The sequence below is a fragment of the Furipterus horrens genome, unplaced genomic scaffold, assembly GCF_987537825.1.
Source record: "Furipterus horrens unplaced genomic scaffold, mFurHor1.1.pri manual_scaffold_6, whole genome shotgun sequence".
Taxonomy (NCBI): Eukaryota; Metazoa; Chordata; class Mammalia; order Chiroptera; family Furipteridae; genus Furipterus; species Furipterus horrens.
The window spans coordinates 65,962,690-65,988,724 of record NW_028327176.1 but is presented as its reverse complement, the minus strand read 5'-3'; the positions used below and the strand labels follow the sequence as shown (position 1 = coordinate 65,988,724).

At 38.2% G+C, this 26,035-nt stretch overlaps 1 protein-coding gene across 1 annotated transcript in view; it reads right to left on the bottom strand.

The window, feature by feature from the left end:
- Nucleotides 1–26,035, bottom strand: part of DNAH6 (dynein axonemal heavy chain 6) — a 328,739-nt gene that overhangs the window by 214,537 nt on the left and 88,167 nt on the right. Inside the window, exons 15-23 of the mRNA XM_090281614.1 lie at nt 23,006–23,257; nt 17,813–17,941; nt 13,978–14,091; nt 13,082–13,225; nt 8,586–8,798; nt 7,331–7,423; nt 5,812–5,931; nt 2,550–2,730; nt 332–428 (exon numbers count right to left, since the gene is read on the bottom strand). Of these exons, the coding sequence (XP_090137740.1) occupies nt 332–428; nt 2,550–2,730; nt 5,812–5,931; nt 7,331–7,423; nt 8,586–8,798; nt 13,082–13,225; nt 13,978–14,091; nt 17,813–17,941; nt 23,006–23,257 (1,343 nt within the window). The remainder of the gene's footprint in view (nt 1–331; nt 429–2,549; nt 2,731–5,811; nt 5,932–7,330; nt 7,424–8,585; nt 8,799–13,081; nt 13,226–13,977; nt 14,092–17,812; nt 17,942–23,005; nt 23,258–26,035) is intronic.

Below are 26,035 nucleotides of genomic sequence, written 5' to 3'. Positions count from 1 at the left end.
GTACCTGACATGCCCATCAATGGAACAATGCTGTGAACAAGAATCCTTCCAAAAACAAAAACAAAAACAAAAAACAAACAAACAAAAAAAGAATCCTTCCAGCACCTTGGGTACTCACCCACTTAAGTCTTTACCAAATATTGTACTTCACCTTGACATTTACACTCCCTAATCAAGATATTAGGTGGACTGCCATTATCAAACATCTTTCTTGTTTCTGTCTTTGATTCCCTGATGTTTTGAGGTTGTGGTTTGCTTTTAAGTATATCCTTTTAAATTAATGGATAGTCTTAACTACTAAAAAATATCATAGGTTGCTTTATAAACTTACCTTGGGAAGATAACTCTTTTTGATTCTAAATATGATTCTAGACACTTCTGAATTTGGTCAAGTAATGCATTATTGTTTTGAAAAGTCTCCAGAAGTCCTGTGCATTGAAAAAAGGGACTGGTAAAATTGTGTTAAGATAAAGAGAATATAATTTTAAGTGGAAATAAAATATGTTGATATTTTTAAAGTTTTGGTTTTATTTAGTAAAAACAATCTAATACATTAAAACTTGTGAGGTTGGCTAAGAATGTTAAGTACTAATGGAACAAATATTAATTTTAATATTTACCATAGTTGAACAAGAATTTAATTTGAAACATTGTTAGCTGGCATCCCTCTCTTTTGGGGGGCTGAGCGTGCACAAACCAAAGCCAAACAGTTGTCTTCTTGACCCTCTGGACAAAGCCATTCTCTGAACTTTCTCATTCATGTTTTCTGTTTCCTCTGCCATCTTTAGATGCTGAAATTGTGGTAATGGGATCCTACTTCTTTAGGATCTTAAGGAGCAACATTCATGTCTTACTTAACTTTGAAGTTTTGGTGCCTATCACAATGCTTAGCTTACTCGCCCATCCAAGAATCAAACTAGATGTTTTCCATGGTGCCAAAGGATGTGATCAATGACCCAATCCAGTCCCAAGCTCACCTCTCTGGCCTCACTGCCTAAGCCCTTCACCTGTGCACAGGACTCCAACCCACACTGGCTTCCTTTCTAACAATTGTGCACGCTAAGTGCACTCTTGCCTCGGGGTTTTTGCCTTTGTTCTTCTCTCTGTCTTTAACAATACCACCTCCCTGAAATGCAGTGGCATCTCCTCTCCTCATTCCTATAGATTTCTGCTCAAAAACCACTTTAACAAAAAGGCCTTCCTTCTCTCTCTCTCTCTCTCTCTCTCTCAGACACACACACACACACACACACACACACACACACACACACACACACACGGCTACTCTCTAGCCCCTTTACCTTGCATAATTTTTCTTCATAACTTTACCATCACCTGAAATGATACATACAGGTTCACACTTCTTTTTCTGAAATCCCTAGGACTAGGTGTATTTTGGAATCAAATTTTTTTTTTAATCTCAAACGTTATATAATAAGTCTAGTAGAAACTAGGGCAGCAGTCTGTAATCAAACACATGAATATTTTTGCAGCAAAAGGTTTGAATACCCACAGTAAGTGGATGTGGTAGGCAGAACAGAAGTCTTTCAGAGATGTCCATGTCCTAATCCCCAGAAACTGAGAATGTGCTAGTTGATATGCAAAAAGGAATTAGGCAGATGTGATTAAATTAAGGATCATGGAAGGGGGAGATTATCATGGATCATCCTGTGGATCCAATGTAATCACAGGGGTCCTTATAAGAGGGAAGGCAGAAGGATCAGAGGCAGAGAAGGAGCCGCAATGACAAAAGCAGTTTGGAGTTATGCAATTTCTGACTTGCAGGAGACCAGAAGCCAAGGAATGTGGGCAGCCTTTAGAAGCCCCAAAGTTTTAAAGTTTTCTATTTGATCATACCATATAGTTTCTTCCTTTCTGTTTTTGTTTTATGTAAGAGTCTTTGGGCAAAATTATATATAGCCCAGCAGACTTCCATTGCTTGGCAGGGAAGCTGTCTGGGGGTATTTACTATAATAGGTTATGTGCTGCCATTTGCAGAATCAACAAGCTTGCTGAGGCTTTGATACAAATCATGAAGTTCAATAACCATGAATGTGCCTCAATCTCTAGAAATTGAACTTATTAAAATGCATTTCAACATTGAGATTAGAATTAAAACTTGTGGTAATATTTTAAATTGGTTTTAATGAGTTAATTTTTAAAAAGTTATGGAAATTTTTATGGTTTTAAGTTTGTGAGAGCTTTAGCAGAATGGGTCAGTGGGAGGTTACTGTTATGTATTGTGGTCAAAATTGTGAAATGGAAACATGACTGACATTCTACGGCAGCACTCCAAAATTATAAAGATAGCAGAAAAAGTATGTTCTTCTTGACAAAAGTATAAACTCAGTTGAGAGATTATAATAATAATAATAATAATGTTTGATTCACATTTCAAGAGTGTCAAATGTACTACAAATATATTTAGTCATCAATACTGATTAGAATTAAGGGTTGAGCACATCACATATTATTAGACTCTTAAAGGTGATAATCATTTAAAATGATTGTAAAGTCTTTTTGTTTGTCTTTAAACTTTTGTTTTGTACCTGGTTGAGTAGCTGCTCGAAGAGCATTTGGCAGGCGGTTCACCTTTCTCATGATTTCTTTCCATGACTTATCTACCTGAAGGAACATCTTGGCCTCTGCAGGCAACTGCCTCTGAATATCTGGAGCATTAAAAATACTTTCTAGGTAAAGCCAGTTTCTCTGGCAGTTCAGCCACTCTTCCTAGGAGAAAAACATGGTCATTATCAAATTTTAACCCCCAAATTAAAACATTCAGTTACATTAAAAATAAGTATGTGGAAATTTACTGTATCTTTTTCCCATTGGGGTCTTACATGTGAAATGAAATAAAACGTCCTTAAAGGGTCCAAGACTCACCTCTGCCTTATTTCAACCCATTTTATACTGACTAGAGTTATAATGAGTGCACTGTGTGGTAAGCAGAATGGACCTAGAGAAAGAGAATTAACATGCCCACAGGAAACATTTGAGAGTGGAAGGCAGCGGCAAGGTGCTTATCTAAAGAAATGAAGGGTTGAAAAATTGAGTGAAAATATAATAAAGGAGAACTTCCCAGACTTGGGGAAGGGAATAGACTTGCAGGTCCAGGAAGCAAGGAGAGTTCCCAAGAGACTGGACCCAGGGAGAACCACTCCAAGACACATTATAATCAAAATGTCAAAAATTAAAGATAAAGAGAGAATCTTAAAAGCAGCAAGAGAGAAGAAAAGAATTATGTACAAAGGGGTCCCAATTAGACTATCAGCTGACTTCTCAAGGGAGACCCTACAGGCAAGAAGGGACTGGCAAGAAATATTCAAAGTAATGAAAATCCAAAACCTACAACCACGAATACTCTATCCAGCGAAATTGTCATTCAGAATAGAAGGACAGAGAAAGTGTTTCCAGGACAAAATAAAACTGAAAGAGTTCATTAGATCCAAACCACTGTTATATGAGATGTTAAAGGGACTGGTTTAAAAAAACAGAAGCTAGGGAGATGAAACAAAGGCAAACTAAATAGGCAACGAGAGTGGAAAAGGAACTGTGGGTACGGGAAGCATATTGGGGGGAGGTCAACAGGGAGGGGGAGTGAGGAGAGGGAGGGAGATGATATAGGAATTGGGGATCAAAGTAGGAGGGAATGGAATAGACGGAGAGAGGTTGGGAGGAACTGTATGCACAACTAATGGACTTAATCTAAAAGCGGGGGACAACTGGAGGGAGGGGGGCCACCGGGTGGAGGGGAGCAGAGGGAAGGGAAATTGGCACAAATGTAATATTTTAATCAATAAAACACATTAAATCTGAAAAAAAAAAAAAAAAAAAGAATGAAGGGTTGGATGCCCTGGCTGCTGTGGTTCAGCGGATTGAGCGTCGGTCTGCGAGTCAAGTGTTGCTGGTTCGATTCCCAGTCAGGGCACATAACTAGGTTGCACGTCAGGTCCCCAGTTGGGGGCACGAGTGAGAGGCAACCACACAGTGATATTTCTCTCCCTCTCTTTCTATTTTCCCCTCTCTCTAAAAATAAAGTAAACAAACAAACTTAAAAAAGATAAAGAAATGAAGGGTTGGGAAGTGGTAAGTTGATTGACAGGGTTCAGCAAAAGTATGTTTACAGTGGTGAGTACACAGAATACAGTCTATTATTGTATTTTTATTAATTATTGTATTATTTTCCACATAAACTGTAAACCTACTTTTGCCTCACCCTGTATAGAAAGTTACCAAAAACAATTTTTTTCAGTTATATGTATATTCTTCCCTCCCTCCTTTAAAAAAAAAGAAATACAATTCGTTTTCTTCAATCACTAAAGTAAAACTTGCTTGTGACAGAACATGTGGCAAATACAGAAAAATGGGAGAAAAAAGAACATCACTCATTGTTTCTCCTCTTAGAGACAATCACTGTTACCAAAGAAACCAGAGGTGCAGTGTCAGAACTAAAGTCTGGAGACCTCACCCTTCTCTGTGCCTCCTGCCCAGGAGCCATGAAAAAGTTTCTCACTTCTTGCTCTAGATTTGGGGGTTACACATTAAGTCTTAATGTCACAACTACTCCCTGGTTTATCACAGATCTCACACTTTCTATTCTCTGGGAAGTCCCTACTGCTCAGCACTAGATTCTTTTAAGGATCCCCTATGAAAAAAATGCCCTTTCCTTTGATTTATAGTCTCTCCCTTCATGGGGCTCAGCCATCAGTAGAGAAGGCTGGACAGAGTCAGATTATAAAGTGTTTGTTGAAGAGGACAGACTCCTGAGAAAGATCTCTATGAAACAAAGTCAGAACAAATGGTCTTTTCCTAGTAGTGTATTTACTTTTTCACAGATAAATCTTTCTATTAGAATGTATAGAAACTTAAATTAATTAAATCAATCTAAAAATCTGAAGTCTAAAAAAGAGATTGAATGGGAACAAAGTGAGGTCAGTGTGAGTTCTATGTTTTGCTATAGGATAATCTGAGGTAGAATAAAATAAAAAGGAGGGGTGTGCCATAAGGAAAGGTACCAAGAATACTTCAAGCAACAGTGAGTGATTTTTCAGTAACTATGAAGTTGTTGGGGCCAGATTCTTAAGGTGGCCCCCAAGATCTGGTGTTCACACCCTTACATGATCCTCTCCCTTCAAGTGTGGGGTGCTTGCGTCCAGTCATGTAGTCTGTGGCAAAAGCAACAGGGTGTATACAATTATGTGTACATTCATCTTGCTAAAGGCTTTCTCTTCCTTGCTAGATTGATGAAGCAAGTCATCATGATGGGAAAAGACCACATGAAAAGAAAGAAAAGCAACTGTGTACAACCAGTAGGAGCTGAGGATGGCCTTCAGATGACAGACAGCAAGAAACTGAAGCCCCTAGTCCAGAGTCACAAGGAAATAATTTCTGCCAACAACTGAGTAAGCTTAAAAGTGGATCCCTCCTAGTTGAATCTCTGATGAGAATCCAGTCCTGGACTACCTCTTCATGGAACCCTTGTGAGACCCTAAGTAGGAGACGCAGTTAAGTCACACCTGAACTACTGACCCACAGAAACTGGGGGATAATAAATGTATATTGTTCTATGCCACTAAGTTTGTGTTATTTTATTTCACAGCAATAATGACTAATACAAGGTGATAGGATAATCAGGTAAAGAAGAGCTTGGTATATTTGCATTTTCCTTATATTTTGAACATAGTAAGACATCATCAATTAAATATTACAGCTGAATGACACAATATTTAAATGACTGAACAAATGATTTCTAAGGTCCAGTGACTCTCCAGTTCTCTGAGTCCCTTAACTGAAGTTATCCTTACTCACCAGTGTTTGATTAAATAAAGCAAGTTGTTTCTGCCAGTCATCCACTCGAGTTTTCAGTGGACCAACATAACGTGACGAGGCAATGGTTGCAACGTTGATGGTACTGTCATCAAGAAGGATCTTTAAAGAAAAAAAACATGTTTGTGCTAGCAAAGATAATTACAGCTATTTAGTCCCAAGAATCCATTTAAAATCCAGCCTCTTGAATGAATAGCTTAGCCCCACCTACTAGTTCCTTCCCATACATTTGCCCCCCATATCCCATTTACTACGGCTTCTATGGCTTACAACCCAGTGTCATGTTCTCTCCAATGCCATAAACGGATGTATGATTGCCAAATCTTGGTTGTTTCTCTAATTATTAATGGTACAAATTTTTGTTTTGTTCAATACTATTCTCTCTCTCCCCCTCCTTTAAAATATCTGGTATCTTCTTTACACTATTTGATCATCCAGGCTTTGTTTCTCAAAAGTATTCAAAACTAGAAAAACACAGCAAAATTAGCTGTCTTTTATATCCAATGAAATATCACTTTCCCTTAATTATCTTCAGGAAGAGGGAAATTGAATTAATTCCTATCAAGCTCTGAATAATTAGACAATTTTCCCTCTACCTCCCGTCCCCTCCTCCCTCTTACACTATAGTAACCCTCACAGAATATATGCCTTAAAATGTGTCTGTTAATCTAAAGGATTTCAATTGCTCTATTTAAATTATAAACTTGTTAAGAGCAGGAGCCTCATCACCTAGCATCACTTGGCCTTATAACTGATTGACTTTCTTCTTGGATCTGCTCTCCATCCACTGCCCAGAGTGACATCTGGTCTTACTCTGCAAACCTCCATCTGGCAAAGCCATTTCATCTCTGCTTCTGGCCTGGGTACATCCTAATAGACCAGGGGTTTGCTTTTTAAATTAAACTATAAGAACCAGGTTCCTTTGCTAAATAAATGTGCCTTTGGATTTTAAGTCACTAAGAATATTCCAACACACAGGTTAGATTTACCCTCTTTGGTTGTTCATAGAGTATGGACATATATTCCTAATCTAAAAAAAAAAAAAAAAAAAAAAATCAAGTGAATTTAGCTTCTTAATGTGCTATAAACCTGATATACTCATTCATGTTTCTTTGCCTCATTTAAATGGTTTGAAATGCCCTTCATTCTCATCTATGTCTAGCAAATCCCATTCATCCTTGAAGGTCCAGCATGTCTTAGCTGGTCAAGGAAGGATTCTTTGATCACTTCAGCCATTAATAATCTCTTTGCTTTTCTAAATCCCCCAACAGTTATCAACTATGGATTATAACTCCTGCCTATATTTGCCATTTTTATTGCTTTACTAAATATTTCATGTACAAGTATTCATGTCAATTATTCATATTTTGCCTTCCCAATTAAAATTTTTCTTACTTAGTAACTCTCATATTTAATTTATTCACCACAATCTCCCATAAAGTATTTGGGACTAGGTCTGGCCAGAACCTTCACCGTAAGTTTTCAATAAGCAGTTACCTACCTGTATGTCATCTGTGCCGCCTAAGATAAATACATCTTTGGTGTCACGGTGAGGGAGGATGACAAATTCAGTTGTTTTCCAAGAATCTTCCACCTTAGAAATAATTCAAGTCTTGGAATATTAAATTCATTTGTGTTTAGGTATTTAATAAATGCATATGTAATGAAATAAATAAAGAGCTTCCCAGAAAGAGAAAGCTAGAATTCATCACCACCAAACCAGTATTATATGAAATGTTAAAGGGTCTTCTTTAAGAAGAAGACAAAAAGAGATACAAAATATGAACTACAAAATGGTAATAAATACATATCTATGAACAACTGAATCTAGAAAAACATAATGAACAAGCAGAATAGGAACAGACTCATAGACACAGAGAACATTTTGATGGTTGCCAGATGGAAAGGGGTGGGGAATGGGTGAAAAAGGTGAAGGGATTAAGAAGTACAAACTGGTTGTTACGGAATAGTCACGGGGATGTGAAGTACAGCATAGGGAGTATAGTCAATAATATTCTAATAACATTGTTTGGTGTCAGATGGGTGTGAGACTTATTGGGAAGATTAATTAGTAAGTTATGTAATGTCTAATCTCTGGGGCGTACACCTGAAACTAATATAATAATGTATGTTAACTGTACTTGAAAAATAAAAAATTATTTAAAAAACACTCCATAATAATCCCCTTCTTCTCCTTTACTGCTTCAAAAAAATTTTAATTCCTTTTCTCAATGACATTGATTTGCTTAATTTTATTTTCTAACATTGATACATATGACTTGTGATACTTTAATGTCTATTTCCTATCACTTTATGCTTTAATTAAAAGGAAAAAATTCTTTTTACACAGGTGATTGTTAGGTATGTGTAAATTTTTATGGTAAGAAGACAACTATCCTAAGTACAGATGCCTTCTCAATGTCTTTTGAATCATTTCACACAGTTCTCTGGTAGTTTGAAAGATAATACATTTTGATATAAAAGGTATTCTTTGATATGTGGTTCTTTTATAAGCATACAAATTTCAGACTTTGTTACCATCAGGTTTATGTTGGGCTATAAGCTAAGTAGAAAGAAGATATTTATAATGGCAATAATAATAATAATGATAATAAATATAAGTAAACAACAGAAGGATGACTGATAATGAGAGGGTGAAAGCAGCAATGTTGAAAAATCTATCCAGATAAGCCAAAAGTTGGTGATATGAAAACCTTCACATTACCTGATCTTAAGAATGTGTTTTTTAGGTTTACCTTTTTAAGAATTGTTTCTAAGGCAGCTTCTCCAGATGCCTGCCCAGAAATGTCCTGGATTTCCTGGCCAAAGTCAAAAACATGCAACTCAGAGAGCCTCTGTAAGGTTAATGGAGTTTCAAGGTCCACCAGGGTGGCATCAACTGTTTGTTCAATAGCTGTCCAATGTCTAGGCTTCAAAGATGGGTTCCGCAAGTCAATAATAACAGGAAGCTGGAAAAAAAACATTCTCAGAGCACCGTGATTTTAATCTTAAAAGCATAGATTTTAATTCAAGAATGTAGAGATCTGGAAAGAACACAACTTATACTCTTATAACAGCAATAACAACAAACTGAACAAACTGCAAATGAATGACTTGTGTTGAACCTATAGGAAACCTAAGTTGCAAGGCAATCAACTAGCTCAAAATCTGTTGACAGACTGGTACCCACAGTTTTCTCCACAGCAAGAAACAGAACATGAGAATTTGATTACCTAGGACAGATGTCTTGAGCTGCCATTTAAATGAGTAGGAAGACTCAACTAAATTTTTTAAAAAATGTTTCTAAAGACTGAGTGTAGGGTAGCATGAGATTGTGAAGTACCTGGGGGCTACAAAAATAGAAATATTCATAGAAAAGGTTGAGGATACACTTAAGAAAGCCAAACTTACGGTGCTGGCAGGGGGAGGAAATAGCAGCCACTATTGTTACTAACCAGCCAATCTGTCCTAATTTCAAAAGATTTGATGTCAGAGAAGGGAGCAACAAAAACTCAACACACATACTGGTGGTAACTCATTGCAGGTATCTGCATATATCTCGAGAAACAGAGGAGGGGAAAAAAGCTGTAACCCACTAGAAAGATACAGAAGAAAATACATTTTAGGCTCATGACTAGATTTGGAGGAGGGGAAGGAATGCCTGTGATGGTAACAATTCTGAGAACAAGGGACACAATGCCTTGGTAATATACAGACTTAATCAGAATATGAGGAAATGCCCCTCCTCATTTCTGCTGCCAAGTTAACAAGTACTGAGTGAGAAAAAAACAACATTGGAATACAGAGTGGAAAGCTGCAAGAACCAGATTCTCTCCGGGCACAACACCAGGGGGAAACAGAAATTGAAACAATGATCTTTGGCAAATCAGACCAAACCCTAAACACAAGATATCACAAGAACAATTTAAAGCTGTGATATACTGAGGGTAGCTTTAGGAACATCAAACCTCAAATCTATGCCAGTTCCTAACTAGATTTAACATAACATGCCATACAAAAAGTGAAGTGGAAGGAAAGACATTTTTACTATATTAAATAAAACATAAAATATTTGGTTTGTAACCAAAATTTAAGAAGTGTATTAAAGGGCAAGACAAACACACACCCAAGAGACCAAAAATAATCAGAACTAGACTCATATATGATACATGTGTTAGAATTAACAGACAGGAAATATAAAGTAATTGTGATTAATATGTTCATGGTTTTAATAGAAAAGATAGAAAGAATGCAAGATTGGATTGGAGATGTTAATAAGAAGATGGAAACTATAATTAAAAATTAAACAGATGTTAGAAATAAAAGAGACAGTAAGAAAGAAAAAGAATGCTTTTGACAAACTTGACACAGCCAAGGAATCAGTTAACTTGAAGATAATTGAGTAGAAACTTCCGAAAATGATGTACAAAATTAGTGTACCCTCCCCCTCCAAAAACAGAACACGCAAGAGCAATGACAAAATATTAAATGGTCTAAAATACATGTAATAGAAATCCTAGAAGGATAAGAGAGATAGGAAAGAGAGCACAAAAGATATTTGAAGAAATAATGGATGCCTTTTTTTTTTTTCCAAAATTAAAGACAGAAACCAAATCAGAGATCCAATAAATTCAGAGAACACTAAGCAGGATAAATACAAATCATAAATAACAATAATGACAAAAAACAAACAAACAAAAAACCCAACACACATCTAGGCATATCACATCACAAACTGACAAAAAACAAGAAAAAGATAAAATCTTGAAGGCAGCCAGAACCCCTGCCCACCCTGCCCCCCACCAAAAAGACATGTTATCTGCAGAAGAACAAGAAAAAGAACTACAATAGACTTCTTGTTAGAAACTGTACAAGCAAGAAAATAATGAAAGGCTACTTTTAAATTTCTGAAAACAAACAAGACCTGTCAACTCAGAATTATATATACAGTGAAAATATCACTCAAAATAAAAAATAGCTTTCTCAAAACAAAAATTCAGGAAGTTCATTGTTAGCATACCTACTCAATAAAAAATATTAATGCAAGTTCTTCAGGCAGAATGAATATGCTGTGAGTCAGAATCTTAGATACATACAAAGAAATAAAGAGCATCAGAAATGGAATAAAAATAAAATAAAATTTATTTTATTTACTTTTGTATTGTCTTAAAAGATAATTATATAGAACAAGAATAATTATAATATGTTATGTTTATAATATATATAAAGATAAAATACATGACAATGTTAACACAAACATAAACTATGGTAATCTACATAATGGAATACTACTCAGCAATACAAATTAATAAAATATTGCTTCATATAACAACACAAAGAAATAAAAATAATTCTAACTCACAGAGTTGTGAAACTATCACCACTATCTAATTTACATTACCCCCAAAGGAAACCCACACTCATTAACTGTCACTATCCATTTCTCCTTCTCCACGGTGGCTAGTAACCACTAGTCTATTTTCTGTCTCTACAGACTTCTCTTTCCTAAACATTTCATATCAATGACATCATATGCTATGTAGTTTTTTTGTGTGTGTGTGTGTGACTTGTTTCTTTCATTTAGTAAAATGTTTTCAAGTTTCATCTATACCTTAGCATATATTAGTACTTTATTCATTTTTATTGCTGAATCATATTCCATTATATAGATATATTACATTTTGTTCATTCATTCATTAGTTGATGAACATTTTTCCCTCCACTTTTCGCTACTATAAATAATGCTGCTATAAACATTCATATATAAGTTTTTGTGTGAGTATATGTTTTCAATTTTCTTAGGTATATACGTAGGAGTGGAATGACTTGGTAATATGGTAACTTTATGTTTAACATTTGAGAAACTGCCAAACTCTTTTCCAAAGAGGCAGTACCACCTTATAATTTCAACAGAAGCAATTTCTCCAGATCCTTGCCTCTAATCTGAACACAGCCATCCTGGTGGGTGCAAAGTGGTACCTTATTGTGGCTCTGATTTATATTCCCTGATGACTAATGATGTTCAGCATCTTTTCATGTATCTTCTTTGGGGAGATGTCTATTTACTCCTTTGCTCATTTTAAAGGGTTTTTTGTTTTTATTTTTGAGGTATAAGAGTAGGCTATGTATTCTGGGTATGCGTATGCAGATATATCTTAGATGCATTTTTCTAAGTGAACGATGCCAGACTCAAAGGTCCGTGTTGTATCATTTCATTTATATCATTCTGCAAAAGGGAAACTATAGAGACAAAACAGATCAGTGGTTGCCTGGAGTTGGGATGGGAGGTAGAGCTGACTACAAGGGACAACAAGGGAATTTGGGGCAGGGGTGTGATGGATTATTCTGAACAGTACTGTTGTGTTGGATACATGACTCTTCCCATTTGTAAAATCCCATAAAACTCTATACCACAAAAATGACTTTTACTGTATGCAAGTCAAAAAAAAAAAAAAAAAAAAAATCAACCAGGATTTCCAAGGAAGGAAAGCTGGGATGCAGATTGTGACAAGGGAATTTGTTTACAATCGTATGTTATAAGCACCCTAAAGGCAATGAGGGAGAAAGAAGCTGCCATAAGTAACTTCTGAAAACCATTTTGACTAGATAGCATAAGGCTAAAGGAGAAAAAACGGCAAAAATCCTCTTTTCAGTGGGGAACATTTGCTTCTCATTATGCCCGAAGTTTTGCTTACTCTTTCTACCCATAACTTCTTTTAGTCCTTTATCTCTTCTTTAAAAATATAGAACTGCTTTAAAAGGATAAAAATCATTTCCCCTTTCCTTCCCATTTCAAGTGCTGGTTTAGAGGTGATTTGTTGCAAAGAGCCAGCCCTGCACACCTTCCGCTGGGCTTCCCAACCTTTCTCACATCATGGCACGTCTTGAAAAACGGCCTGTTTGGTGCAGAGGTGTGAATGGACAAGGCTGCCCTAGCCTCATCCAGCCATCTACAGGCTCAGTGGATCGGTATCTTGGCATATCTACAACCTACTCTGCACTAGTTCCCCTACCACTTGGGAAAGTCTCACTTTGAATGCCTCTTCTAACCAAGGTATTCAACTGCATGATTCAGCTGGTTGAAGACAGGGATGCTGTCTGTGCCTCAGCAAAAACTGAATTCGTCTCTTCTTTCCTCTCTCTCTGCAAAGTCGACTCATTTAAACAGCAAACAGTTCTCAACTTTGGTATCACTAGCATCAAGCAGTAACTTATTGACAGGAGTTTGAGAAATAATTTCTAACAAACTTACCTTTTCTTTCATTTTTTCCACCTTATATTTTAGCTGGGGCACTACACTGTTGGGTGGCAAGCCTTTTTCCAACTGAGTCACAAATTTGGCGTATTTAGAAACTTGGCTGTTTAGAGCATCTGGGTCCAGGCAGTCAAATTTGGACTATGAAAATTAGGGGAAAAGAGGAAATTAAGACATATGACAAAAGGCAGGCTTGAAACAGTGAAATTTTTTTCCAGTAGTAAAATAGTTAATCCAAGTCACTCTCTACTTTTGCAAGTGGCTTCCTTTATTAAGATTGCCAATAGCCTATCAGACATCACTTGTTTTTTCCTTTCTGTCCTTGTCTCCATCATCACACTCAGTAGGGCAATCCCTATAAATTATTCCTGAGGACCAAACCTTGTACAGAGATATAAACAGCTAATTTTTACTCTTGCTAATTAGAAATTTCTTACCTAGTATTCTATTATTTGATTATGTACCCCTTTAATATAAATGATTTAAAGATGTCCCCCAAAATGCATGTATCTATAAATATATTTCTCAGTTATATAAACATATGAGTAACATATATTGACATATAAGATGGTCAAATGGACTGAAGGCTCTAGAAAATTTGTAAAACTTTCATTTTTTTCCAGATTCAACATTTTCTTTCTGATCCCTAATGGGTCTTTTTGTGCATTTCCTATGGTGAATTCATCCCATTTTAGAAGCTGCTTTCCTAATCTATGGTGGTTATCAGAAAACTCTTTAAGCTTCTTGTTTATTCCTCATAAAATTATAACACTGCATATTTTACTGAAATTAAAAATATACCGGATGGTTAAAAATGATGATTCATATTAGTAGAATTTCAAGTTTAATTAAAACAAAAATGATTTAAGAATTGAGACCTTTTTATTTTTTACCTTTAACCATTCTTGTTGGAGTTGATCCCATTCAGATAGAGAATCCCAGAGCAATTGTTTGAGCTTCACTTCCGCACTAACTTCTTCCAAGTCTTCAAACTTAGAAACATCTACCTTTAAAATGTAATTTTAAAATGCACTATTTAATTTTAAGATATAAATACCTTACATTATCCTCCTGTTAGTAATTCCTGATACAGTGACTAAGCAGAATATGGGGCGATACTAAATGAGGAAAGAAAAGTAGAGATAGAAACAAAGAAAAATAATCACAAAACCCCATGTAAATTCAAATATCCTTTGAACTTAAATATCCTCCAAAGATATAAATATCACAAGAGTTCCATTGGCATTTTTCCTCAAGTTGGGTGATACATGCACATACATTCCTGGCCTTTTTTTGAAAACAGATGGGTCTTCAGAGTCTGAAGACTGATTTCCTTTAGGGCTTATGTACTTAGATGATAGAAGAGGAAGAAGATGGTTATGCAGTAGCTGGTGGAGTGGATGAGGAGATTTAAGAGGAGAAGACAGCCTATTTTCTTACCTCTTTTTAACCCTATGTGCTGTATATAAAACCTATAGAGAGAAACGTTGCAGGAAAATCTGAAGTAGCTGTCTTGGTGAGGTGTTTTAAGGCTGCCTTGGCTTGGAGGCGGGGAAATCTCCTGGGGGTTGTTTGTACAGAAATTGTGAGCCCCGTGATAGGCTAAGGCTTTGAACTTGGCCTCCAATAGCAGCAGCATACACATTCTTTTCAAGTGTACTGTGGATCATTCCCAAAGATACACAATATGAAAGGCCATAAAACAAGTCTTAGAAAATTTTAGAGACTTGAAGTCATACCATGTATCTTTTCCAACCACAATGGTATGAAGCTAGAAATCAACAACAAGAGGAAGGCTGGAAAATTTGCAGGCATGTGGAAACTAAACAACAAATTCCTGAACAACCAATGGGTCAAAGAGGAAATCGAAGAGGAATTTTAAAATGTCTTGAAACATATTAACATGAAAACATCACACACAAAAACCTATGGAATGCTGCAAAAGCAGTTCTGGGAGGGAAGTTTATAGCAATAAATGCATATATGAAGGAACAGAAAGATTGCAAATAAACAATTTATACATCAAGGAGCTAGAAAAGGAACAAGTTAACAAAGTTAGCAGAAGAAAGGGATTAACAAAGATCATCATGGAGACAAGTAAAATAAAGACTAGAAAAAGAAAAGATCATCCAACAGCAGCAACATACACTTTCTTTTCAAGTTCACATGAAACATTCCCAAGGGTAGATTATATGAGAGGCCACAAAACAAGACATAGAAAATTTATGAAGATTGAAATCATACCATGTATCTTTTCCAACCACAATGGTATGAAACTAGAAAGCTACAAAAAACTTCTCTTAGTTTCAAAGAGTTGGTTTTTTGAAAAAATAAACACAATTGACAAACCTTTAGCTAGAGCAAGAAAAAGAAGTATACTCAAATAAATGGAATAAAAGAGGAGACATTACAATTGATACCACAGAAATATATAGAACACTGCTACGAATGTTACAGAAACAGGAGAGTCCAAAAACAAACCCCAGAGTTTGCGGCTGGGAGATAGGCAGCAGGAAGCAGCTTTCAGGATGCCTTGCATGCCTGGGGCTAGTGGCTGGAAACTTTGTTGCACAAAGATCCGCTTTGAAACTTCCAAGGCTCAGGAAGATGGGAGGGGTCTTGGACTGTGGGATCATACGGAAGGAGCCTATGGAGCCTGCAGAGCCTGCGTAGGGTTCCGTGAATGGTCAGAACTGTTTGTAACACCCACTGCGTCAGAGGACGCACGCAGTCAGGGATATATAAGCAGCTGCGGACATTTTAGCTGGTGTGCTCCCTCCATGTGGCTTGGAGGAGGGGGTCTCCAGGCTGCTTTAAGAGGCTCTAGCCAGGCAGTTTTGAGAAGAAGAGGAGATCCATGTGGTTTGCAGGAAGAAGGCAGTTTACAAGGAGGCTGAGAATCCAGGTGGCTCTGCACTGAGAGCTGGAGGGCACCACAGCACAGAAAGGACCTCCCCAATCAGAATTGAGTGATTGGCAGCTACTGGTAAAGCTGAACTGTGCCTAGGAAGTAGGGAAACTGTGTTTCTGACTTTCCTAAGACTGGCCAGGTCTGGGAGGGGGAGGCAGAGCCATGTGCAAATAAACAATTCTTTTTCTTTTCACTAAACTCTGGTATTGAGAGTTATAATTCTGGTGGCAGGCAATCGGGCCCCTAACTAAACAGCCTGTGGGTTCTGTTTCAATTGGAACAGCCCAGGGGTTCTGTTACATGAATACGTCTATGCCAACAAGTTTGTTAACCTATAAGAAAAGGATACATTCCTAGAAACATACAACCAAAAAGACTGAATTAGGAAGAAGTAGAAAATCTAAATAGATCAATAATGAGTAAGGAGATTGAATTAATAACCCAAAACTTCCCAACATACAAGAACCCAGGACCAGATGGCTTCACTGGTGAATTCCACCAAACATTTAAAGAAGAATTAATGAGGTAGAACAGTTTCTAAACTCATTTTACAATGCCAGTATTACCTTGATATTAGGGATCTAGCCCTGTCTTCATGAACCATTAGAAATTATTTCCTAGGCCAGTTAGGCCTTCACTTCTATCCCCCAAATGACTGAGAGCTTCAGAAGCAAGGTTGAATATGAGGTGATCATAAAGGAAGAATTAGTCAAGTATAAATACAGTGTGTGGAATGAGGGGAATACACTTCTATTTTCAGACACTGGCTCAGGCAATGCTTTCTGACCCCACAGAGTGCCCACCTGTTAGTTGTGGCTTTTTATCAAACAGTATTTCTTCCATACCATTCTTCCTACCCTAATAATTTCCTATCTTGTAGGTCAGTTAACTCAGCCTCAGAATAACTTTGAACCTAGTTCTCTCATGCACAAACCTCCTGCCTCAGGTGTTGCACCAGGCACATTGTGCAATACCAAGCTCATTATGTTATGGATTGCTCCACTAATCAACCCCTGGGCTCTGGAGTGGACCGCTTCTAAGGCCACTCTCTGGCCATCCATTTGGGGCTCTGCAAGAGATAGGTGTGCTCCCATGTGAAGTCCAGGCACTCCTCCAAGACCTTGGGAGAGACTAATGACACCCTCATTGTTGGTGGCCCCTGCTTTTGACCCTAGAAATCTTTTCTATTGTCTTTTTGTTTTGGTCTCCCTCATAGCTGTTTAGAGCACTGTACCTCTCACTCGTTTCTCTTCTCCCTTTTTTTTTTTTTTTTTAGCCATATCTTTTAGCCTTTCAAGCCTACCATCTATGCCTCGGCTTAGCCGAATTCTCTTCTGTCATCAGATTCGTACATCAAACCAGGGCGAATAAGGCAATATTCATGGAATCATAACACATGCATGGATGTAAAAGAATCAAATATTATTTAGGAAAGTAATTGACCACATTTAAAAATCCATATACATTTTAATAAAGAAATTACAGTCTGTGGTCTGAGGGTTTATCTACAATTCACAATTATTTTTTAATAAGAAAGGTATTTTGTCTCTAATGTATATTAATCCTTAAACAGATTAACACAGAAACACAGCACACCAAAACCTATGGAATGCTGCAAAAGCAGTTCTGAGAGGATTTTATAGCAATAAATGCATAAGGCAGGGAACACATCATATTTGTTTCAGACTGTTCCAGTGGAGTGACCAGCACATAGGAATCCAAACATTAAATGTTTACAGTCCCATTGTTGAAAGTGCTTGTGCATCAGTGCCATTCCTATGTACGCATTTTAAAAACACATGTAGAATTGCCATTACCTTGAAATTTTTCTGGTAAGATTTGTATTGAAATGCACGTTTCTGAAGATCATCTAGAACTAATTGCAGATCATTCAACATGGACTTTATTTTCTCTTGGTCAGCATTTATATCCAAAATCTGTGGATCCTGTAAAATTAAGATAGGTTTTGATTAGTCATTCCTGCTTTGTGGTGTACACCATTACATTAAATTAACAAACATTTTCAAAAAATGTTTCTAATTCTCTTCTCACTCTGATTTTTATAAAATATGCTAAAATGACAGCTTTTCCTGAATTTTAAAGCAATATACATGTATTGTAAAAGTACAAAAGTGCATAAAGAAGTGCCATGGGAATGACAATGTTTTTTAAAGAGTACCTAATGTACTTTCCCTCACCTGTTTTCATTTCCTACACTTCTTCAACAAACACGATTTCAGGTGAGGACAGGTGAATGCAAAAGAGAAAGAAGGAAGAGGCTATAATATAAAGAAAATTCCCATTTTACCATAAACAAAATAGAAAGCCTTTGCATTCTAAGAGGGAGGAAGAGAGAAAATAAAGAATAAATAGTCAGACATGTCTTCTGGGTGACCTGTAGGGTTGAAACCCAGTGTATGGGAATGGAAAAGTTTAGGAACAATGTAGAAACACCTAACTAGATTTGGGAGAATCTGAGAAAACTGAGAGGATCTGAGAACCATTATAGTCATAGCTTGGTGAAGCCAATTATTCCATCTCTGATACAGCAGGGCCCTGCATTCAAAACGACAATGTGCTCCTGGTTAGAAAACGCTATGTGTCCAGGTGGAAGGGCTTGTGTTGACTCTCTGGTGCTTCATGGTATGTGGGGGATCATTAAGTTCTCACGGGCCTTGATTCTGGCAGTGAGAACTGTTGAAAGAACTAGTGGACCAGAGGGAGCCTGAGGTCAGTATTCGAAAATCACAGATTGAGACTATAGACTATGGCAGAAAAGATGAAAGCAGCAGCAGGGCCTAGCATGAAACCTCAAAAACCAGTAAGAACCCTCAGCTAACAGCTGCTTGGGATGACCAGACCTAGCCAAACTGCTCTGGAAGCCCAACGGTCCAGAGGGTAGCACAAGGACCAGATACACCTACCCTCCATCCACCAGGAAGAAGTGCAGATTTGCCCTTATGGGGCAAGAGGTGGGAGGGGATGGGAGCAAGGGTAAAGAAATGCTCGATAGGGAGTTCAGACTTTGAGCTAAAATCTACCCCAAAGAGACCAAATTAAAATAAAACAGGCATTCCAAACTGAAATAAATTATCATCAATTGTCACATTTAGGTTTTTTCTCCAATTTCATTTATCAACAGGAATGGTGGCCATGACAGCAAGATGATACCATTTACGGAAATGGTGAAGTTGCAGTTCTTTGCTTCAGTGATAATGAGTTCATTCCAAATCAGCTATAGAAGAAGCACTTGCTGGAAAGAACCTCTGCTATCAATTTTGTTTGTGCACCATGCTTTTTAAAATGCACGATTACATGTAAAGCCCTTGCTGTCACTGTTGCTCTCTCTAGCAATCTGTCTGTACACATATGTATTGCTTCTAAACAAAGACTAATCATTCATACATTTTATTGTCTGCTCTGTATGGAAAACAGGATATAGTAGAGCAGCTAATAGCAGACTATTAACCCTTGGAAGCAGACTGCCTAAGCTAAATTCTGGTTCTTCCATTTATTATTTGTGTGACTCTAGGCAGGTTACTTAACCTCCTTGTGTCTTGGTTTCCTTCTCCATAAAATGTGAATAGTAAAACCTTATAGGTGTTCTGAGGATTAAATAAGTTGAGACATGCAAATTTATATAAGAATGTTCCTATAGGCATTATTTATTATTGTCAAAAACTGTAAGCAATCCCAATGTCCATCAACAAAAGAATAATTAAATTGTGGTACATGATGAAATACTACATAGCAATGAATGTGGATAATAAGTTACATCCACACACAGCAACATGGATGAATCTCAGGAATAAAACAAAATCAAATAAAGGGCACATTACTGTATGATTCTATTTAATTGAAGTTCATAAACAGACAAAACTAATTTATAGCATTAGAATTCAGAGTAGTGGATGGCTTTGGAAAGGAAGAAAGGGTTAGTGATAATTAAGGAACTAGGGAACCTATAGTTCTTGACATGAGTAGTGGATACATGGATGTGTTCACTTTCTGATAATTCATTGAGTTGTATAGGTATTACAGTTATGCACAGTTTTCTCTATGTGAAATACAAAAATATTTTAGTACCTGATGCATAGTAAATACACAATAAATATAGTTACTTTTAATGTCTGTATTATATTCTTTTGAGTAGATGTACCATAACACATTTTATTAATATTTTGTTGATGGACATTGACTTTTTCCCAATTATTCTGATTTAATTATAACCTTATATGGTTTTATACCTCTGTGATAAGTTTTAGTCAATGTTAATAAAATAATGGATCATTACAAACTCAGATTTTCATGTATATGCTTCAGTTGAAAATCACGCAGGTTTCTATTTTAAATTATTTACAAAATCCCCCTTGTATCTTTTGTATAGTAAAATTAGTGCAAGTAAACCAAATATTCTTCTCTGTTATTATTATTTTAAACTGCCTCTTTCTAAAGAAAAATTTTTAAATATGTGGCTAAAAAAATCCATTGTGACAACAGCTATAAAATATGCTAAGAAGTTGTAAAACCACTCATTTGAGAATAATAAATACAAGCCAGGAGAAATAAAATGAAATATTACATATATGCTTTACTGGCAATGGTCTGGAATTTACTCAGTACTGTGAAAAGAGTTCAGAAGCACTTTTGAATTTGAATAGAAATTCAAAGACCTTGTTAATTGGTCAGAATAAAGCCATATAAAGCAAAAGTTAAACCAGATTAAAATGAAATTGTCAGAACAAGGTGGCAGCAGGACTGCTTACCTGGACTTTTGACATATGCAAAGAAACAATATGCAAATTAATCTGCTGAAAGTGTTGGTGGATAAACTCACCCTAACCAAAACATATGTTTGGAAAGGTGTGGCGATGGCGCCTGCAGATGCAAAGGCAAGCAATTTCTATGGGCCCACCTGGGTGACTGGGAGTCTCCACTTCCCCCTTCCTTTTCTCTTTCTCTCTTCCCCTTTCCCCCTTGTTCCGACGGGCCCATGACATGGACCAAGAGTTACCTTTTCCCTGCTTCCCTTGCTTCTATAGGTCCTTGGGCCCTAGAGTTGGTCTGGGAGTTTTTTCTTTACTCCATCCCCCTTTCTTTCTTTTTCCTCAAATAAACCTATCGTTTAAACCTAGAGTGGTCTCTGGGAAATTTGTCAGAGCAAGACTATATGACAGAAATATGCTCCTTAAATGGTTCAATGAAAATGTAGTAGTCAGGACTTCTGGCCAAGACGGAGGCATAGACAGACACGCTGCATCTTCCTCCACAACTAAGAGGGAATACAACTACCTCAAAACTAGAAACAACCAGAAGTTCCAGAAAATCAAACTGCATGGAAGTCCAGCAAACAAAAATATAAAGAAAAAATACTCATCCGGACAGGTAGGAGGGGCGTTGCCAGGGCAGAGAGGATGTGGTGTGGTGGTGGCAGCAGCGATGGCAGCGGCAGGCTGGCAGAAAGTGCAGTCACACATTTTAAAAAGTCAGGAGAGATACCTGGGGAGCACTCCCAGCTCCTCACTGGATCTAGCAGCTCACGTTTCCAGCACTGGGGGAAATCAAGCCTCATTGTTTCTGATTGTGCAGACCAGTGGGGGTTGGGGTGGAGGCAGAAACTGCTGGTCGCTCAGCCGAGTCTGCTTGTTTAAAAGGCCCCCATGGTCCTAGAACATCCGCAGACCCATTCACTCTGGGAACGATGGCCAGGACAACAGCTAGAGGGGCGCCAGTTCAGTGCAGAAGTGGGAGAGGTGCCTGGAAAAGGGGGGAGTGCTGGGCAGGCAGCATTGTTCCCTCTCAGATCCCTCCCCCACATACAGCGCCACAACGTGGTGAAACAGGTCGCTCTGTACTGACGAACACTCAAGGCTCCGCCCCTTATAATGTAACAAGAGCAACAGCTCTACCTCGGACATGGAGGCAAACAAACACAGGAGCTTGTCAAAATGAGGAGACAGAGAAGTATGGCCCCAAAGGGGGAACAGATCAAGATTACAGCGGGTGAACTAAGGGACAAGGATATAGCCAACCTACAAATGAGGAGATAGACAACCTAACAGATGCAGTATTCAGAACACTGGTGATAAAGATGCTCACAGGCTTGACAGATATGCTTGAGTATGACAAACACATAAGAGAAGAAGTGAAGGCTATGCTAAGTGAAATGAAGGAAAATCTGCACAAAACCAATGGTGAAGGGAAGGAAACTGGGGTTCAAATCAATGATTTGGAACTTAAGGAAGAAAAAGACAGTCAACCAGTGCAGAATGAGGAAGCAAGAATTGAAAAAAATGAGGAAAATTTCCCAAATTTTGCGAAGGAGATGGACATATAGGACTATCAGCTGATTTCTCAGAGGACACTTTGCAGGCAGGAAGGGACTTGCAAGCAGTATTTAATGTGATGAAAAGCAACCTGCAACCAGGACTACTGTATCTAGCAAGGCTATCATTTGGAATGGAAGGACAGATGAAGTGCTTCCCAGACAAGGTAAAGCTAAAGGTGTTCATTATCACCAAGCCATTATTATATAAAATGTCAAAGGGACTTACTTAAGAAAAAGATCAAAACTATGAACCTAAAATGACAACAAACACAACTATCAACAACTGAATCTAAAAAATAAAAACAAAATCAAACTAAGCAAACCAGAATAGGAACAGAATCATAGGTATGGGGATCATTTGGAGGGTTATCATCTGGGAGGGGGGAGGGGGAGAAATGGGGATATGGTGCAGGGATTAAGAAACATAATCAATTGGTACAAAATAGACAGGGGGAAGTTAAGAATAATATAGGAAAGGGTGAAGCCAAAGAAGTTATATGTATGACCGATGGACATGAACTAAGGGGGGGTGGGACTGCTGGAAGGAAGGAGGGTACTAGGCAGAGGGGTGCAAAGGGGAAAAAATTGGAACTACAGTAACAACATAATCAATAAAATATACTTTAAAAAATGTAGTAGTCAAACTTAACGTGTTATTTTAAAAAATTCTTCCTTTACTTACCTGTGCTTGCAGCTTTACTTCGTTCACTTCATTGGTGAGATCTTCAAGATCTCTACCCAAGTGCAGACAAAATTGCTTAATGCTTGTTTCTCTATCCCCTACGGATTTATCGATGGCATTCCGAACAGCAACAATAGATGGCTTCATTGTAGCAAAAACAGCAAAGTCTTCAGGTGGTGTGGGAACCTGATACTGTTCAATGAGCTTGTACATTTGAATCACCACATTCCCTTCATCTTCAAGGTTTTCCATCTAAATAGAAACATTGGTTGCTTGTTAAATATATCTGAGTCTTATTTATTATACTCTGTAGGTTTTGTCTCATAGGACATAGCCTCTGTGCAGCATGAACATCACACTGTGAAGAGCCAGCACATGAGGAGTGCATTAACCTGGTGAAAGCCAGCCCTAGCCAGGTAGCTCAGTTGGTTAGAGCTTAGTCCCAGTACTCTAAGGTTGTGGGTTCAATCCCCAGTCAGAGCACATTCAAAAATCAATCAATGAATATCTAAATAAGTAGAACAACAAATAGATGTTTCTGTCTGTCTATCTGTTTCTCTCTCTCTCCTCCATCCCTTCTTCTCTCTCTAAAGTCAGTAATCATAATAATAATTTTAAAAACTGGCTGAAGGCTGTTGGGTGATCAATACTATCATTGTTATAATACTGGTAATCAGACCCATGAGGTAGGTTGTTCAGAGCTGAGTAGCATTATTCTTATAAATGTTTCTTTTTCTCCTTTCTCTTTTGTTCTCTAGTAGCAATAAACAGTGTCAATATTGAAGGTTTTCAGAGCTTACAGGCATGTGTGCTAGGCTGTGATGTGGGCAGGCCAAGTTCCTGCCTGCATGGATTCAGAACTCTGATCTGTGTTGAGCCTACCACTATCATGTTATAAATACCTTTACTACCTCCAACTGATTACCAAACATCTTCACTTTGCTGTCCTGCCTTCAGTGGACAGGCAAGGAACTCTCCAATTTTGGGGAAACCTCCTCCCCCAACTCTGCCACATGGTTATAGGTGAAGCAGCCACATTCATACAACTTGACCTAACCTCCTGGCCACAGGCTGAACCAAGTAGCATCAAACTGGGAACTAGCAAACCCAGAGCAGTTCTCTTCAACTGAAGAGTTAGACTGTAGCTGTTGGCAGAGGTCATTTGCAGGTCCTTAAAATGAGAGAAGAAAGGCTGAGAGACTTTCAGAGAAATGGTTCTCACCCTTTACTTTGCATTACAATCACCTTGGGAAGTTTGCTAAGCCCCTCCCTCAAGTTTCTGATTCAGAGGTCTAAGGCGGTGCTAAGAAAGATGCATTTCTGACAAGTTTCCCATTCTTGCTGCAGCGGCTGGCTTGGTGACTGCCCTTTGAAAAACACCATTCTAGAGCGGATGAGCGAGGAGATGGAAAGAGAGAAAACTTTTGGCTTCCCTCAGCTGTCTAGGCCCTCATTTCAGTCCTTTTAAAAGGCTCTATCAATGCCCTTAAATTCCAGAAGATACCCCTGCCAACATAGAATAAATCTTCTCTTTTTCTAAGCTAACTATGTGAGTTTTTGTTACTTTTCAACCAAGTGTCTAACATCTTAAACAAGTTATAAATAGAACTGAGTCTCTGTACATCAAAATTTATTCCTCTTCCTGTGCTTCCTGTACTTAGGGTAAGTGCATGTCCAGGTTTCTCTGAGAGTGTCTTGGTTTTCTCTCGTCCTGGAATAGTTATTAATAGTGCCTCTTTTACTCGAAAAAAATGGCCTGGCAATGCAATAATTATGTGGCCTTCCCCTACCTATAATGGTTAATAATACCATTATCTACCCAATCACTGTAGAAAGATACCCCAGAGTTATCTTGGACTTCTCTTGCTGTTCCCTCATTTAGTTGTCCACTAAGTCCTTTCAATTCTACTTACTTAACATCTCCAGACTCCCTTTCTTCTCTCCTATGCCTGAAAATACTGCTTTAGTTATATAATACCTAACACCCTTTCTCGGTAGTCACAGCCTGTTGTTGTCATGCTAGCTCAGGTCTTTGCAACAGTTTTCCCACATCCTGGAATGCCTCCTGAATAGATAGGTGTACTTTAGGACATAGACCCTGGCTGGTTTGGCTCAGTGGATTGAGCGTCGGCCTGCGAGCTAAGTGTCGCTGGTTCGATCTTCCAGTCAGGGCACATCAGAGAAGGAAAACTCTGACTCCAAAAAACCTCCGCTGCCTTGCGGCATACCTCTTCAGGGGAAAGGCTAAGGGCAGTAAACCCCGACAGAAAATCCGGAGCCGGAGTCCCTAAGGCAACGGTTTGATGTTGTAGTCAACACCGGCAACTCCTGCGGCGCACCTGAAGCCAAGCTGTATTGACTCCGTCTTTCCCTTGGACCCTTCAGCTGCGAAGAGAGGGGGGGTCTGCTGCATGGGCAACAGCAGACCCTCCATATCACCCTGCCCAGGTTCTGTAGCTTCAGCTTCACTGGAGAGGACACTCCAGCGTCATCGTAAGATGTCGATTCAACACGGGAGGAGACAGATACCGTGTCACTCCCGAGTCGGACTGCACAACCATTCTCGGCGGTGCAGATAGAATCTTAAGAAGCTACACCATCGTCTCTCGAGACGGACGGCTGCCGCCGACGACTTTAGGACATAGCATAAATACCCCACCCTCCATAGAGCCTTGGGCAAGAATCATCACAAATCCCCTCCACCCCCCACCCCTGCCCTAAAACAATATCTTGTACCTATATCTATTGCACAATAATTGTCTGCTTTCATTCTGAAATCTGATCTTCCTGAATGCAGATTTACTCATTGTTGTAATCCTTGCAACCCATTAAATGCAACTCACTGCATTTTCTGAACAAATGAGCAAGGTTCTGGAAGAAGCTGTTTGTGTGTGCATCCTAAGTGAGGCTGCTTCCCCTACACACTACCCAGCAATGCAGAAACAACCTCATGAAAATGGGACACAGTCTGAGTTTTCTGGATGGCACATCAACTCTCCTGTTCTGGAACCTCAGAGTGAGAGCAGTCTA